Source organism: Anabas testudineus, chromosome 15 (assembly GCF_900324465.2).
Source record: "Anabas testudineus chromosome 15, fAnaTes1.2, whole genome shotgun sequence".
Taxonomy (NCBI): domain Eukaryota; kingdom Metazoa; phylum Chordata; class Actinopteri; order Anabantiformes; family Anabantidae; genus Anabas; species Anabas testudineus.
In genome coordinates, this window is record NC_046624.1 from 7,441,150 (window position 1) to 7,454,911 (window position 13,762).

The window sequence follows — 13,762 nt, forward strand, 5'->3', positions numbered from 1 at the left end:
TAGGAAGATGATGGTTGCATCATAGGCTGCAGACACCAGGAAGCATGAGATGCAGTTCGTTTGTGGGCTGCTGTAAAACCATTTATGGTTTTGTTTGGACGAGCTCTGCGTCACGCTGGACACGCCCACATCCCTGAGTCAGAAACGCTGCTGGAGTCGGAAAAACAAAACTCAACTTAAACTCGAACTTGATCTGATTTGTTTCGGGGTTTTTTTTTCCGTTTTAACTGCGGTAATTTGCGATATTTAAAGCTAACCGGGTCCCAGAAAGTTGAATTAGTCCGGTGCTTGTTGCTACAAATGCGGAAGCGGAAGTAAAGGATGGCGGGACACGTGCCGACAGGGCTCTGACTGATGGGACTCATCACCGTATTTGGCTCGAAGAGTCGTCACCGTGTTTAAACCGAGCTGGTTCAGGTTAGAAACGCTTTCACACAGCTTCTGTCAAAAGCACATGAACGGGAAACGCTGGCAGCTCATGCACAGAGAGAGATAATTGCTCTGCTAGCTTTATTTTAATGCGAAGCTACACTCGGCTAACAGTAAAACAGCTAGATCTGCCTGTCAGAACAAAGCCAGTAACTCCAGAGACCTGTCCCCCTCCAAATACCAGCTTCCTCCAGCTCCACTACCTATTTAGCAAACAGATGTAAAACTATTGCCAAACTATTTCTTCCATAATGCCACATCGTGGATCATGAGGCTGTGGTGCTGGAAGATGAATAAAAACAAAAAGGTTGGACAAGAAAACAGTAGGCTGCATATTTGGTTGCATTGAGTTTATTTAACATCCAGTGCAGTTACTGCTGTATTTTCAATGAAAGATTTGCCTTCCCTCCCCCCCCTCCAGCATGTAGGTATCGATTCAAGTAACAGTCTAGAAGACAGGTTTGTCAAATTTACAGGCCCAGCCATTTTGATCTAGTAAACACTAAGAGGGCGTCCAGGATATTTTACAGTATTAAGATGTACGGATTGAACAAGTCATTAACTAATTCATAAAGGATGGCATGTAGTCTATAATGGAATATACAGAGGATTTTTAAACAGTATGCATGTAATAACACAGCTACTATTTGAGAAATAGAAAAGTTATAGTAATATTATTGATGTACTGGGGAGAAACAAATTAATAAAATTACACCTCGACAGTCAATTAGGTCATGAACTCATCTCATCCACAGCCCAAACCATCCATTAAGCTTTGCTGTACCAATCTGAAAAACAACTGATTTGGAAACCATTATCCTCATCTTAATCCCTTAAAAAGGGCATGTGGTTGTATGTGGTTGTGAAATAGCGGAAAGACTGTTGGTATATTGCTTCAACAGTTCAGAGGTTTGCCTTCAAGGTGGGTTACATTTTTCCCCATTTTTTCTGCAAAAGTCTCCCTGTGACCGTAATCTGAAAGGTCGTTTATCTGCAGCTCATGTTTAATACCTGTTGAAGAAAAGAATGACTTAGTAAAACCAATTTACTTAAAATGAAAGTAATACAGTATCTGATAAATCTTACGCCATACAAGAACGTGAAATATTACGAAGCATTTTGATTTATGGAGCTTTTACCACAACAATGAGTGGATCATGGTTTGAATAGCTGACAAAACTGGAACAATATTTACCTGTGAAGACTTTCTTTAAGGAATCTTTTGAGGCAGCGTACTGCATTTTTAATTTGATGGATGCCGTCTCGGGAGCCCTGATAGAAAGAGAAATCATTATTCAACTGTTGCACACTGAGAGCATTTAACAGTTTGCCTGATAGGAATCACCAGGATAATACACATGAGAACTTTAGATTTTATTGCTAGTCTATCTTGATAATCCAAATAAGTTGAGGATGTGGTTCATTTAATTAAAAAAAAAAAAGACCTACCACATCACAAAGACCAGCTCCTCTTTGATTCCTGATTCCTTGGTAGAAAAGTGGCAGTCATACAGCAGGTAGCCGCACCGCTCAGGTTTCAGCTTACTCAGAAAGAACTGGAAGACATCTTCTCCTTCCAGGTCTTCTTCCCGGAAAATTTCCTCAATCTCAATGTAACCACCTGTGATATGAAACATTACCAGTCGTATCCGCTTCTTCTGAACAGCATCGCTTTTCACTACTTTCATTTCATTGTAGATTTCCTTTACTTTGTCCGCAACTTTTACTCCAGATGCCTGTTTTGACAAAATAAAACACACCACATGCAAGTATTTAGTAAAAATAATAAAACGCACATGATATTTTATTAGTATTACTCTTTGAATGGCATTTATCACACAAGTCAGATTTTGGTGAGCTAATTAATTCAAAACGTACCTAATCTACCACCCATATTAAGTTACAATGTTTTAGGACACTATAATGTTATTGTAACTTTCAGCTGGGATTGAACATTAGAGAATAGTTTGTCAGGAGCAAATGCAAATTGATGCATTTAATTTACTTAAAAAAAAAAAAAAAAAAAAAAAACTAACAAAAGCAGCTTTTTATATGTTAACACGTTGAAATTTTAACCACTGAACTTGGTAAAATGAGCACCAAGCACTGCTTCTTGTAAAATAAAAATAAAAAAAGCAACAAAAGACTATTATAGTATGAGTTTTTGATTTTGAGGCCCAAGATTGGGGCCTTGGTCCATTTTTGAGCCGACACTGTTCACTTGTTCTCTGGTTTTGAGAAAGCAGAAGTGAGAGGTGAAGGAACAGGAAGTTCTTCAAAACTAGACTTTACAGAGAAGTGTTGGCACCATTTAAGTCGTATTGTGCAAAGACTCCATCAAGATTTCAACAGAAATGCACCATGGCTGCGGCTTCTCAAGTAATTGTCGAGGCCTTGGCTTTGTCACATTCCAGACATTGTGGGACAAGTTAGCACAAAAAAAAGACCGCCCCAAGGGATTGTCTTAGAACAAGTTTGAAGCACGAACAAAGCTGCCTCCATTTTGGAGGCAAAACCACACCTTGAACAAGCCCATTCAAACCAAGCTCTCTCCTCACCTAACAAGTCTTTTTCCTCAAACAAACATGAACATGAACATGAGCAGCTGAAAATCTAGATAGATTTGCAACATGGTGCCATTGAGTTTGTACATTTTTACACCTATTGTTAAAAAACTGATATTGCATTTTAAAGTTTCATAATCTCTAAATAGGTGTTCTTTGGGGCACACAAAGAAACAAAGTAGTTGTTAGTGGACACAGCACAACTCAGTTCACTCAAATTCTTTGTGAAAGCTTACTCACCATTTTGCTTCTGATGTGTGAAGGAGACAAGCAGCAGAGAAAAATGGCAGCAGCAGTCAAACTGCGGAAGGGTAATAAGGAAGGAGAGCAGGTTGACTCACAGAGGAGGAGCAGTGGTAAATGAGCACACCTCCAAACGCAGGCCCACCCCCCTTTGTGCCAGGTGTGACTCAGTTTTAGCTGCAACCTCAGCATTTGCATTTTATCATTACATTTGAAGCCTAAATCACAATGGATACACGTGCTTAACTGTGTGGCATAGTACAAAAATATGTTGTTGCCCTTTCATCTGTTGTAGTTGAGTGGAGATCTTCCCTTTTAGATAAAACACTCAGGTGAGTATGAGCCACTCGTTGATAGGAGTGGCACTTAACACCCATGTATGGAGAGCAAACCTGTTCAGGTTTAACTCATCTGCTGCTGAGGTTCAATTTACTTACCTTATAAGGTAAAAGGTGGGATAAGTGCACAGATCTGCCAAAATAATTTACCTGTCTGTTTCTGGAAGGAGTGTTGTTATGTATCAGATTCCAGTGGCAACAGCTTGCCTTATATGTGCATAAACATGACTGGTTTCACAAAAAGAAACTATGATTCAGGGACAATTAAAGGTTTGATTCTTGCCAGATCCTCATTAGCAAGAAAAGGAGACATGAAAGTGTGAAAGAATGTATGTTGAAACTAATGTCCATGTCACCATGTCTGTCTGTAGCATGACAGGAGTGTAGAGATATTATAATTATAATACAGTGATATACATTAGTCTCAAATTGACTATACTCTACTGCAATGAGTGCTTTAAATATGCTGATTTGCTGATGCTGAATATTATCAATGTAAAACTTTTACTTCTACTTTTACTTGTGGCAAACACCTAAGGTTCCTACTTTGTCTTACATACCTACACTCATGTAATGTGAAAAAAACCCTTAATATGCCTCATAGTTACAATCCAAACCTGTCAGTGGGGCATGGACATCCATGTCAAATTAGATACTATCACTCCTCAAGAAACATAAAAAGAAGTTTGTGATTTGTCAGCCATATACTGTACTTCTTAATACATCCTTTAACATACAACAAATGAATTAGAAGTACAGCCTACTGTCTGTGTTCTCTTTTGTACATTTACATTTTAGTCATTTAGCAGACGCTTTTATCCAAAGCGACTTACAAGTCATTACAAGGTACAAAGGGAGGCAGGGTGAGCGTGAGGAGGTCTTGCCTAAGGACCCCTACTGGAGGTAGCCACAGCTGGGATTCAAACCCCAGTCTCACATGGGAGGCAGTGATGTTACCACTACACTAACCAGCCGCTTTTGTGCTGTGAAATCATACTTTTCAAGGTGCTAAATGAAAAATATTACAATTTCCTGCAATGACAAGGTCACATCCTGTTCAAACTGCTAAACTTGGTCATCGGCAAATGACAGAATGATTCTGTTCTTTATTTTTCAGATGCTGTGTACATATAGTTGAATGGAGAGTTCAGTGAATAGTAAACCGTTTCTCCACAGTGGTTATTTTTAAATACAGATACCCTGTTTCAGCATCACAGTGGCTGCTTGCTTCCTCTGTGTGGATTAGTGGTTTACAGAGAGCCAGGGTCCCACCCCACATCCTTTTCCAAAAAGCAGGCTGCCTAAATGTCAGCATGTCACAGCTCACCTGGAAACTATAACCTGTGAGATGTGTTTATAGATATATATATGTGTTTCAAACAGTCAAAAGGTATTATTTAGCTACAAAAATCTCCCTTTTAGTGGTTTGATGGTGGATTTGAACTGTGGAAAGGCCTGCCTATGAGAGCTAACGGCAGCGGAGGAGCAACTTTATAAAGTAGTAAAAGGGGAAATAGAGCTCTGAACCACATGTGGCAGGAAATGACTGCTGCATAACTCTCTTTCTGCTGCTGCAAGCACGTTGCAAGTTTGGCCTGTTGAGTCAAAGCTGAAAACCCAAATCCATGACAACTGTGACATCTACTGGTAAATTAGGGGAGATGCCCTCTGTAGTACATCAGTGATGACGTTTATCACAGAGTGAGGAGAGTGATCATGTTCTGTTAGAGAATGGGGATGGTATATAAGTTCTCTTGACAATAAAATATCAACATCATAATTTGGAGTAAAACATCTTCTGCATTCTGCCATTGAAACATGTTGTGATACTGAATGATGCCTACGTGTGCTCAAAGTTCAGCCACCTTTTGATGCCTCATATTAATTACTGCAGCTGGCACCTAAGATCAGTTAAAGATCTGTTAAAGTCATTTTTATGTCATACAAAATGATTCCTTTTGAGTCCTTTTATTTTAGAATCTGCCAATCTAAGAAAAGGGACATTGCACAAAAATTGGGCATAGCCAATGTGACAATTTGGAATATCTTGAAGAAGGCAGCAGTCATTGTTGTGATGAACAACATACACAGGACAGGTTGGAAAAGCAGCTACAGCTGGTGAGAGAAGCTCTGTGTTTCCAGGTCGTTCTCCAGCGTTGTGCTGTTTGACTGCTCATCAAACCTGTTCCTCTCTACCACACATTTGAAGTTACCTAATGCTCGAAAAGATAATGAGAGAAACAACATACAAAATACAGATGCAACAAAATGCAGCTATATTTGCTTTCATAACTATCACATGTTTTTATTGTTATTATGTTATGGTGCAAAGATTCTAGCAGGATTTGAACTAAAACAAGTTGTGGCTGTAGTTTCTCTATGAATTGTCGAGGCCTTAGTTTTGTCACATTCCAGACATTGTGGAGAGTTAGCACGACAACGACCGCCCTAAGAGATCGGGTTAGAACACGTTTAAAGCACAAACAAATCTCCCTCTGTTTTGAAAGTGTCCTACGCTCGTTGTCTCAAGGTCCATCTTCTGCTGAGGTGACAAAACCCTCTGGCCCTCTTCCCCTGTAGGTTCTTGTGTCTGCTTTGGAGTCAAGCTTTCACTCAAATTGTCACACAAACATCCACTGAAAAGCCTGCTGTCTAGATATATTTGCATTTTACAACATGGCTTCACGGAGCTTACACATTATTTATCATCCCTAGATACATGTTCTATGGGGCACACATAAAAGCCAAGAAGTAGTAAACAGACACAGCACACCTCAGGTTAACCTCAGGTTAACCAAGTTCTTTATGAAAGCTACTCACCACTTCATTCATGCTGTTTAAAGAAAATGGCAGCAGCAGTTGACATGTTGAAGGACCATTGCCAGGACAATTACAATTAGCCTCTGCTTTGAATCAGTTTACACTTGAAACCTGAATGACAGTAAACATATTTGCTTCTCTGTGTGGCAAAGTTTACTTAAAGCTTTTATCATGTAAGGTACAGTAGGAGAATCTATCACTACACACCAAGTTAAATCACAATTAGGCCCTTTAATCTAGTCTGAGTTTCTCCTTTTCCTCTGCTCTCATCCCTCATTCACTGTCTGGGTGATGGATTTATCACCCAGTTGTGTATCATTACAGGATGTATAGTCTAGTGGGGATGCACTGTTTCCAGTGAAAGTTAACAGGTGGAAAGGTCTTTGTAAATGCTCACTGAGGTGGGGAGTGATGCTGTATTGCCGGCACTGTACATACAGTACAGCACATATAGAAAGCAGTTGAGCAGCAGTCACCTGAACACGTTAATTGTATTGGAGTGAAGAGAAAATCTCAATTATCTGCCAGAGGATTTCAAGTTGTCATGTTTTGTTTTGTTTTTTCATTTCATCAAAGTGACTCTCACATACTGCAGAACCCATGAGGTGAAATGCAACAGAGATGCAGAGGTTCAACCTCAATGCGAATATGTGTGAACTGAGAATATGTGTGAACCCAGCAGCAAAGTCAGTTTATGTGTTATCACGAGCAGAGCACTACTGTACTTAAGCAGAGTTCTGAGGTACTTTACTGGGGTATTTTCATTTTATATTACTTTCCACTAAAATTCTGAAATAAGTATAATTGCACTTTACTCCACTTTTTTTATTTGACAGCTTTAGTCACTACTTACAGTTTTGCAAATATAGATTGTTAAGACACAACAAAATCAGTTGACAAATAATGATGTATTATTATGAATAAACTACCTCTCAGTACATGAAGTTAAAGTTAGCACCAGCTTCTCCAGTTGCTGCATGTCTATGGTGTTGCAATGTCAACTTGCTATTTCAAGATTGATTTCAATCTTGAGAATGAATCTTACCACTAGTTTTAGTGCATATGTTTCCACACAATGCCTTTATTTAAACCAACGGCTCTAGAAGCAAAGACATTATGTCTCTTGTAGTGTATAAACACAGTGTAGTAAGAAGTATCAGGATGTTGAAGAGACTGGGCCGAAAAATAGAATCTGTTCAAAAGGAGAAAACACAGAAACTTGAAAGAGGAGACCACGTTTGTTCAAACTGAAAAAGCTTGTGCCTCAGATTATGTAGGCATCTGGTCCTTGCTTGCTTGCTTATCTCCAGAGTTAGTAGATTGCCAGGCACAACCACTGCAAAAGGGAACAAAACGATTCAATAAACTGTTTAAAGTAGACGTGCTGACAAACTAGAGGTTGTAGGTCTTTTCTCACCCACCTGTTGCATGTCCAGTTCAATCTTCCCAGAGTCACCTTTATCCAGAGACTTAAACATTTCTGGACACAAAACAATTTCTTATTATACAAACATGCTACAGCTCAATATGAGACACCAAGTGGTTCTTGCTGACACTTACTGAAGAGCATTTCCAGTTTGATGAGGCAGCCTACAAAGTTGTCAAAGTCTATGGCATACTGAGCATCAGCGTAGCGATTGACAATGGCCTGCAGCACGGCGCTGTTGACCTGGAAACCTAAGACAAAAAAGAGGCGCCGCTTGCTATCATTTGTTGTGTCTCCTGCTCTAAGGATCACTTTCATATATGTTTATTATATCTTAAGGAAGCACAAGTTTTGAATGCAATAGTAGAGATTAGGCTAGTGATAGTGGAAGATGTATGGTACACAGCCACACCCATGGGTGCTCTCCTCCTGTGACAGTGTATGTCAGTAAAATCTATGTATGACTATGTGTCAGTGTTGGCGATTCCCCACGTGATTGTGATTGTTACCTGCTTCAGTGACAGCTTCCCTCATTTCGTGTGAGCTCATGGTGCCAGAGTGGTCGGTGTCCCGGTTCTTGAAGATTTCCTATATGAGCCAGAATACATGAGTGCTAAAGAAATTCAACCAACACGACCAACATTCATTTCAAATAAACACAACTTACCAGGTATTTCTGCAGTTTCTTCCAAAACACCTGGAATTCCACTAGTCCCAGCGTGTTATTTTCATCTTTCTGGGTAATGTTAAGGTTTACAGTGTCACAGTGCTAAGATGACATTTGCACATTTGAGGCAATATAAAAAAATCAGTGTCGTTTTTAAAGAGGATACATCCAGCAGACCGACAATGAGGCGACACGTCTCTAGGCTGAAGCCGTGTGTCTTGATGTCAGACCCTGCAAAAAGCAACAGCTAGCTAAATCTAATCAATAAAAACATATATACACAATATATACATATAACATATACTGAATCAAGGTGTCCAATGTACTTACGGTTAGAGACAATCTTGTTCAAAATTTCCACCAGTTCAAACGAAGACACCTCCATGTCCTGTTTGGAAAATGCCCGTTATAATCTGTGTTATCTGAATTCACTTAGACCAATTCAGAGCTGAATTAACATTTAATTCACTGCCTGTTTTTATTTCCACTATACATACAGGGCCAGCAATCTGCTTGAAGAGGTTCTTGAAACGAGGATCCACATCTTTCTCAGTTATGTCCTCCTGTGAGACAAAAATACCGCCACTAGTGTCAAATAAAAGCACTGGCTTTTAAATTGAACTTTCAACATGAATGTGATGCATCGCCTTGGTGAAATAAAGTAATGTTTCTAATTCTTTAATGATTATTTTACATTAATGTAATGTTCTTACCTCCTCTATTTTAGCATGAATCTCTGCCTCCATTGGGCTAAAAAACAAATACACATTATAGTATGAATTTAAAACCATCCCGTGACCAAAACAGGGCCTCTCACTTTTATCCACTAGGTGGGCGTCTAAGCTACAACTCTGAAGCCTGCATTAATTGTAACGCAGATACCTGGTTGCAATATTCTTTTCTGAAAAGACCCTGAGAACAAAGCTGGCGTTCTTATGAGGCTGAAAGGTCGAGGGAACTATGGCGTATTCCCCTGGAGGAAGTTTGAAGCGGTCACACACTTCACGTGTGTTGATGAAGTTGCTGCTCATGGCCACAGCTCTCTGTCGCAGCAGGACATCTGGTCCTAGACGAACATTGTTGTTGCCTTTGTACTGAACATGGAGAAGAGTTTTTTTAGCCAGATATTAACACTACAATCAGCCAATGCTCTTGACACCTCAAATGTCTCTTTTGCAGCTAAACTTTCATTTTAATGAAGGGATCATTTCTGGCATGTACCAGTACAAATACACACCTGATCTGGGATCTGTGAAAGGAAACAGATAAAGCATTATAGAACACCAGTCAGTTCATTTAGGATGTAAAACACAGGATGCTGATTTAATATGAAGTATCGTGATATTCAGACATACCTTATAAATGGCAAAGCCAATGGTCTCAAGGTCTCGGTTGAGCCTCCTCTGCTGTCGCCCATTCTTTTGCATCAGCCCTACCAGAAAGGTGCATCCAGGCTTTCCATCCACAGGATGATCATCTACATCCTCCAGGCGCAACACAAACTGGGGGTTGGACGGGAATGTGGCTGGAACACACACAGAAGTCTACATGAAGCAGTGTCAAGACAAAGCCTTTTTTCTCAGACACACACACGGTTTTTGTTTCCCTAACCTGAGTGATTGCGGCAGCCGCCGGCAGTAGAGCCGATCCTCCACATCCCCTCAAACTGGTACGGGTTCCAGCCGTGAGCCTCATCGCTCGTGAGGGTGTCTGGGGTCAAGTTACAGATCTCCAGCTTGGAGAACTGCTTGGTAAAGTCTGCGAAGGCCATCCTGTGGAGAGCGACATGTTTCTAACAAGGGGAACAGTGTTGTTTCTCACACATGAACTCCCCAGCACTTTTTCTTGCTTCAGTTCGAGGTTTAATAGTTCCTTTGGTACAGGGACAGAAATGTTACTTACAATATAAGTGAAAAATTAAAGGCAATAGATTTACCAGAACTCTCCATCTTCAGCCACGTTATCAAGCCTCTTTTTCTCATCTTCACTGACGCACTTCCATTCGTTAGATCTAATTTTGATTAAAAAAAGAAAAAAGTGTCATCATGAACATTAAGAAAAATCCTAGAATAAACTAATGACAGCTCATGCTTTGTAAAAACAGGGTGTTTACTCATCACTCCAAGGACCTGTCCACTCCACCTGACCCCATGGGTTCCTGATGCGGACCAACTGAACCACCTTGCCTTGGTAATGCACCTGGAGGAGCCAGCCAAAGTTAGCAGTGGAATTAGCATGCCGAAAACAAAAATAAAATAACACACACACACACACACAATAAAACAAACAGTAGTTTAGGTGTGATATGTACCTCTTCTGCACCAGTGACTGAATATGCATGTCCTTTCACAAGTTTGAGTGCTGTGATGGCCTCTGTCTCATAGGCGCTAGTGATCTGAAATTGATAAGAACAAACATGCCATCATGTTATTATTATTTTATTTTTGCAAATGCAAATTGGTATACAAACCAGTATGAAAATTAGACTCACATCAATAGAGCAGCCCATCAGTGAGCCCAGTTTCAGGGCCTTCTGCATAATTTGGAAGAGCTTTGGTGGAGCCTTGCTTAAGTCGTATGATTCTGCGATTCCTCCTGTGAAATCCTCAAAACCCTCGATAGTGTTTCCACCTGTCAGAGCCTCATAGGAGCCATTCACCCTGTCAGACGCGGACACAATGGGATGTGAATAGATTTACTAACTACATTTTGTACTTTTACACTACATAACTTTTCTGATGAAACTAAAGATACAAGAGGAGCAATCCGTACTTGGCATAGGCCTTCTCCAGCAGCGCGCTCCAAAACTCTGAGCCCTCGGGTGAGTGAACAAACAGTAGCTTCCCATCTTTGGTGGGTAAGCGGTCATCAACCACCACATCCACCCACTCACCATACTGCCAGAGCTGAGAAAGAAGGTTCCCACAATTAAACTCAGCACCTAATCCTTTATAAACGGTCATCCTCAAATTATGTATTCTGCATAACACTACTGCTCATGTGGAATACACAAATGTACAAATGTGAACTATTGTAGTATTTCCATTCTTTGTCCCTAAGCTTTTCTCACGACACAGTACAACACAATTTGCTGTCACAGAGGGTGCAACTTGATACGAAGCTCTGCATGACCACTTTTATCTAGTGGTGCCTGTTGGAAATTTGCCTGCAGGTGCAAGATACTTCTTTCACATTTGCTGGAGAACAGGTAGAACGGGTTTTTGGCATAACTAATTGATTTGTAAACAAACTGACTGAAAGTTGGATTTATCTTCAAATAACACATGAATTGATATTTGAAGGTTACAATAAAAAGTATTAGGTGACAGTTTGACTGGTTGCAGTGCGATATGAATAAACAAAGCAGGAGAAACAACAATGATAGAAGGTAAAAACAAAGCCAGCAGGAAGGGTAGGGTTCGTGGTCAGATGAGGAAAGTCTTTGTCTCACCTGAAAGTGAAATATCCCGGCATAATCTTCAGTAAAACTTTGTCCAGAGGGCACAACACGGTCCAGGAACTGCTGGTCCAGAGTCAGAGAGGCTATGGCAGCCAGAAGCCAGCAGTCACCTGCACAGTGTGAGCGGATACGAGCGCTGAGATTAGGCAACGTGTGGTGTTTTTAGTGCAGTAAACAACATAAGCCAACAACCCCCTGACCTCTCCCATTGTTTCTCAAAGATGGGATGGGTGGAGGATTTGAACCAGAGATGTTTGTGGTTCCCATATAGCAAACAAAGCACTCTATAATTCATCCGCCAGCCCTCTGATCACTCAAACATTTACCCATCCTCTTTCCTCTCACTTACCAAGAGCTCCTTGGCAAATGTCCGTCCGTGTTGCTCCATCGCAAATGAACTTTGGGTCGGCACACAGCTCCTACACAGAGCAGCAATATTTATGACGAATATTTGGATTCTTAAACAACATGCAGTAGCTGCTGTACACTGTAGTTCTTGAAATGAGAATTAGCAGCTAAATTGTTTTAGACTGAAGCAGAATTGTGCTGTTGAAATTGTCCTGATCTTTACTTCTGTTACCAAATGTCTTGGCTTGAGAAATTTAATGTTTACCATCACCAATGTGCATGCAGGATAATAAATCACAGTGTATAAAAATTGTATTTTGTGTTAATTGTGTGTTTCTTTTTGGCAGCTCCTTACTGTTGGTCTCTTCCACAACACTCCCTTGGTCTTGGATGAGCATGCCCCCAGTTCGTTGTAGCCCAGTGATTTGTTTTCAGCTGGAAAACAGTCATCCTCAAACAGGCGTCCACGCTTCAGACACTGTTGTCGCAGAGCGTCATAATCCTGCTGACAGAACTTCACAGCATTCTGGTTGGTGCCAATGCCCTGGTCCCTGTCCTGCTGGCGAGCCACTCGATCTGCCGTGGATGTCATCCTTGCCGTTCGACAGTGCAACCGTACAGAATATAGACTCTCTGGATGCTGGGACTGGATTCTCCTTTACTTGAACACAATCTAGACGTGTCTTTGTTACACCCTCCTATATAGTTGCAGCTTGAGATGGGGAAACAGGGTGGGACCACAGCCTGGGAGGGGCCTCTGGCGAACAGGTGAGGTGAACAGACAGTAGCAAATGCAAATACATGTACGTGCCTACATCTGTAGTGCAAACAGGGACACTCCCAAAGGCAACTAGAAGCACCCCTATTTTGATTTTGTGACTTTATAAAAATAGATGTGGGTAGTGTACTGCATTTATTGTTTCCCTGTCTATTTGCTGGATTTATATTTGTGTGAAATTAAAACATTTGAAATTCTGTAACAGTGTGTATCATACGTCCTGCAGGGAAGACACAAATAAGAGGTCTTATTGTAAGGGATTAAAATGAACACAAACTCCTGAGAGTTGTGAAAGAGACATTTTAATGACATTGCAACACAAAGCCTGGAGGATGTCTGCATCCAGTCAGCTGAACGGCACATACATTATACTTGTGTGATCTTATATCCTCATCCTGTTCTTACATCCTTTATGCAAATTACACCAAAGTGAATCCTTAGTCAAATAGTTTTCAATCTGCTTGACCAGCTGGTTTAGTCAGGAGCGTCGCTGAACATCAGCTGTCAAACACATTTCTGAAACGGCAACGTTAGTGTGTAACAGTAGTGCATGTTAGTGAATGCACCCATGTTTAAATCATTTCAGAATGATGACTGTGCAGGTAGAGATTAAAAACAAAAAGCTACTTAGTATAACTCTCATTTCTAGATGAGGCTCTGCACTGTTGACCATAGGTGACTACCAATAA

General features: G+C 40.6%; 2 protein-coding genes across 2 annotated transcripts; both read right to left on the minus strand.

Moving 5' to 3' along the window:
• Positions 1-762: 762 nt before the first annotated feature.
• On the minus strand, positions 763-3,375 carry cfl1l (cofilin 1 (non-muscle), like). Its single transcript, XM_026356713.1, has 4 exons — positions 3,234-3,375; positions 1,879-2,165; positions 1,625-1,701; positions 763-1,440 (listed from the first exon to the last, which is right to left on the minus strand). The coding sequence occupies exons 1-4, from the start codon at positions 3,234-3,236 to the stop codon at positions 1,325-1,327; spliced, it is 483 nt and encodes a 160-aa protein (XP_026212498.1). The 5' UTR covers positions 3,237-3,375; the 3' UTR covers positions 763-1,324.
• A 3,823-nt stretch (positions 3,376-7,198) lies between these two features.
• Positions 7,199-12,997, minus strand: LOC113158401 (calpain-2 catalytic subunit-like). Its single transcript, XM_026354300.1, has 21 exons — positions 12,651-12,997; positions 12,297-12,366; positions 11,939-12,057; positions 11,260-11,393; positions 10,979-11,147; positions 10,799-10,882; positions 10,601-10,686; positions 10,424-10,498; positions 10,099-10,259; positions 9,843-10,012; positions 9,725-9,736; positions 9,370-9,581; positions 9,201-9,237; positions 8,985-9,050; positions 8,818-8,875; positions 8,654-8,718; positions 8,488-8,556; positions 8,330-8,408; positions 7,955-8,071; positions 7,816-7,874; positions 7,199-7,730 (listed from the first exon to the last, which is right to left on the minus strand). Exons 1-21 carry the CDS (start codon positions 12,885-12,887, stop codon positions 7,707-7,709), a joined length of 2,103 nt encoding a protein of 700 aa, XP_026210085.1. The 5' UTR covers positions 12,888-12,997; the 3' UTR covers positions 7,199-7,706.
• Positions 12,998-13,762: the final 765 nt, after the last annotated feature.

Coding starts and splice junctions, on each gene's coding strand:
- LOC113158401 (XM_026354300.1), bottom strand. CDS start 12,887: ATGACATCCACGGCAGATCGAGTGGCTCGCCAGCAGGACAGGGACCAG. Junction 9,051..9,200: donor TTCATGCTAAAATAGAGGAG/GTAAGAACATTA, acceptor TTTGTCTCACAG/GAGGACATAACTGAGAAAGA. Junction 8,409..8,487: donor AGAAACTGCAGAAATACCTG/GTAAGTTGTGTT, acceptor TGGCTCATATAG/GAAATCTTCAAGAACCGGGA.
- cfl1l (XM_026356713.1), bottom strand. Junction 1,702..1,878: donor GAGCTGGTCTTTGTGATGTG/GTAGGTCTTTTT, acceptor TCTTTCTATCAG/GGCTCCCGAGACGGCATCCA. Junction 1,441..1,624: donor CTTAAAGAAAGTCTTCACAG/GTAAATATTGTT, acceptor TTTCTTCAACAG/GTATTAAACATGAGCTGCAG.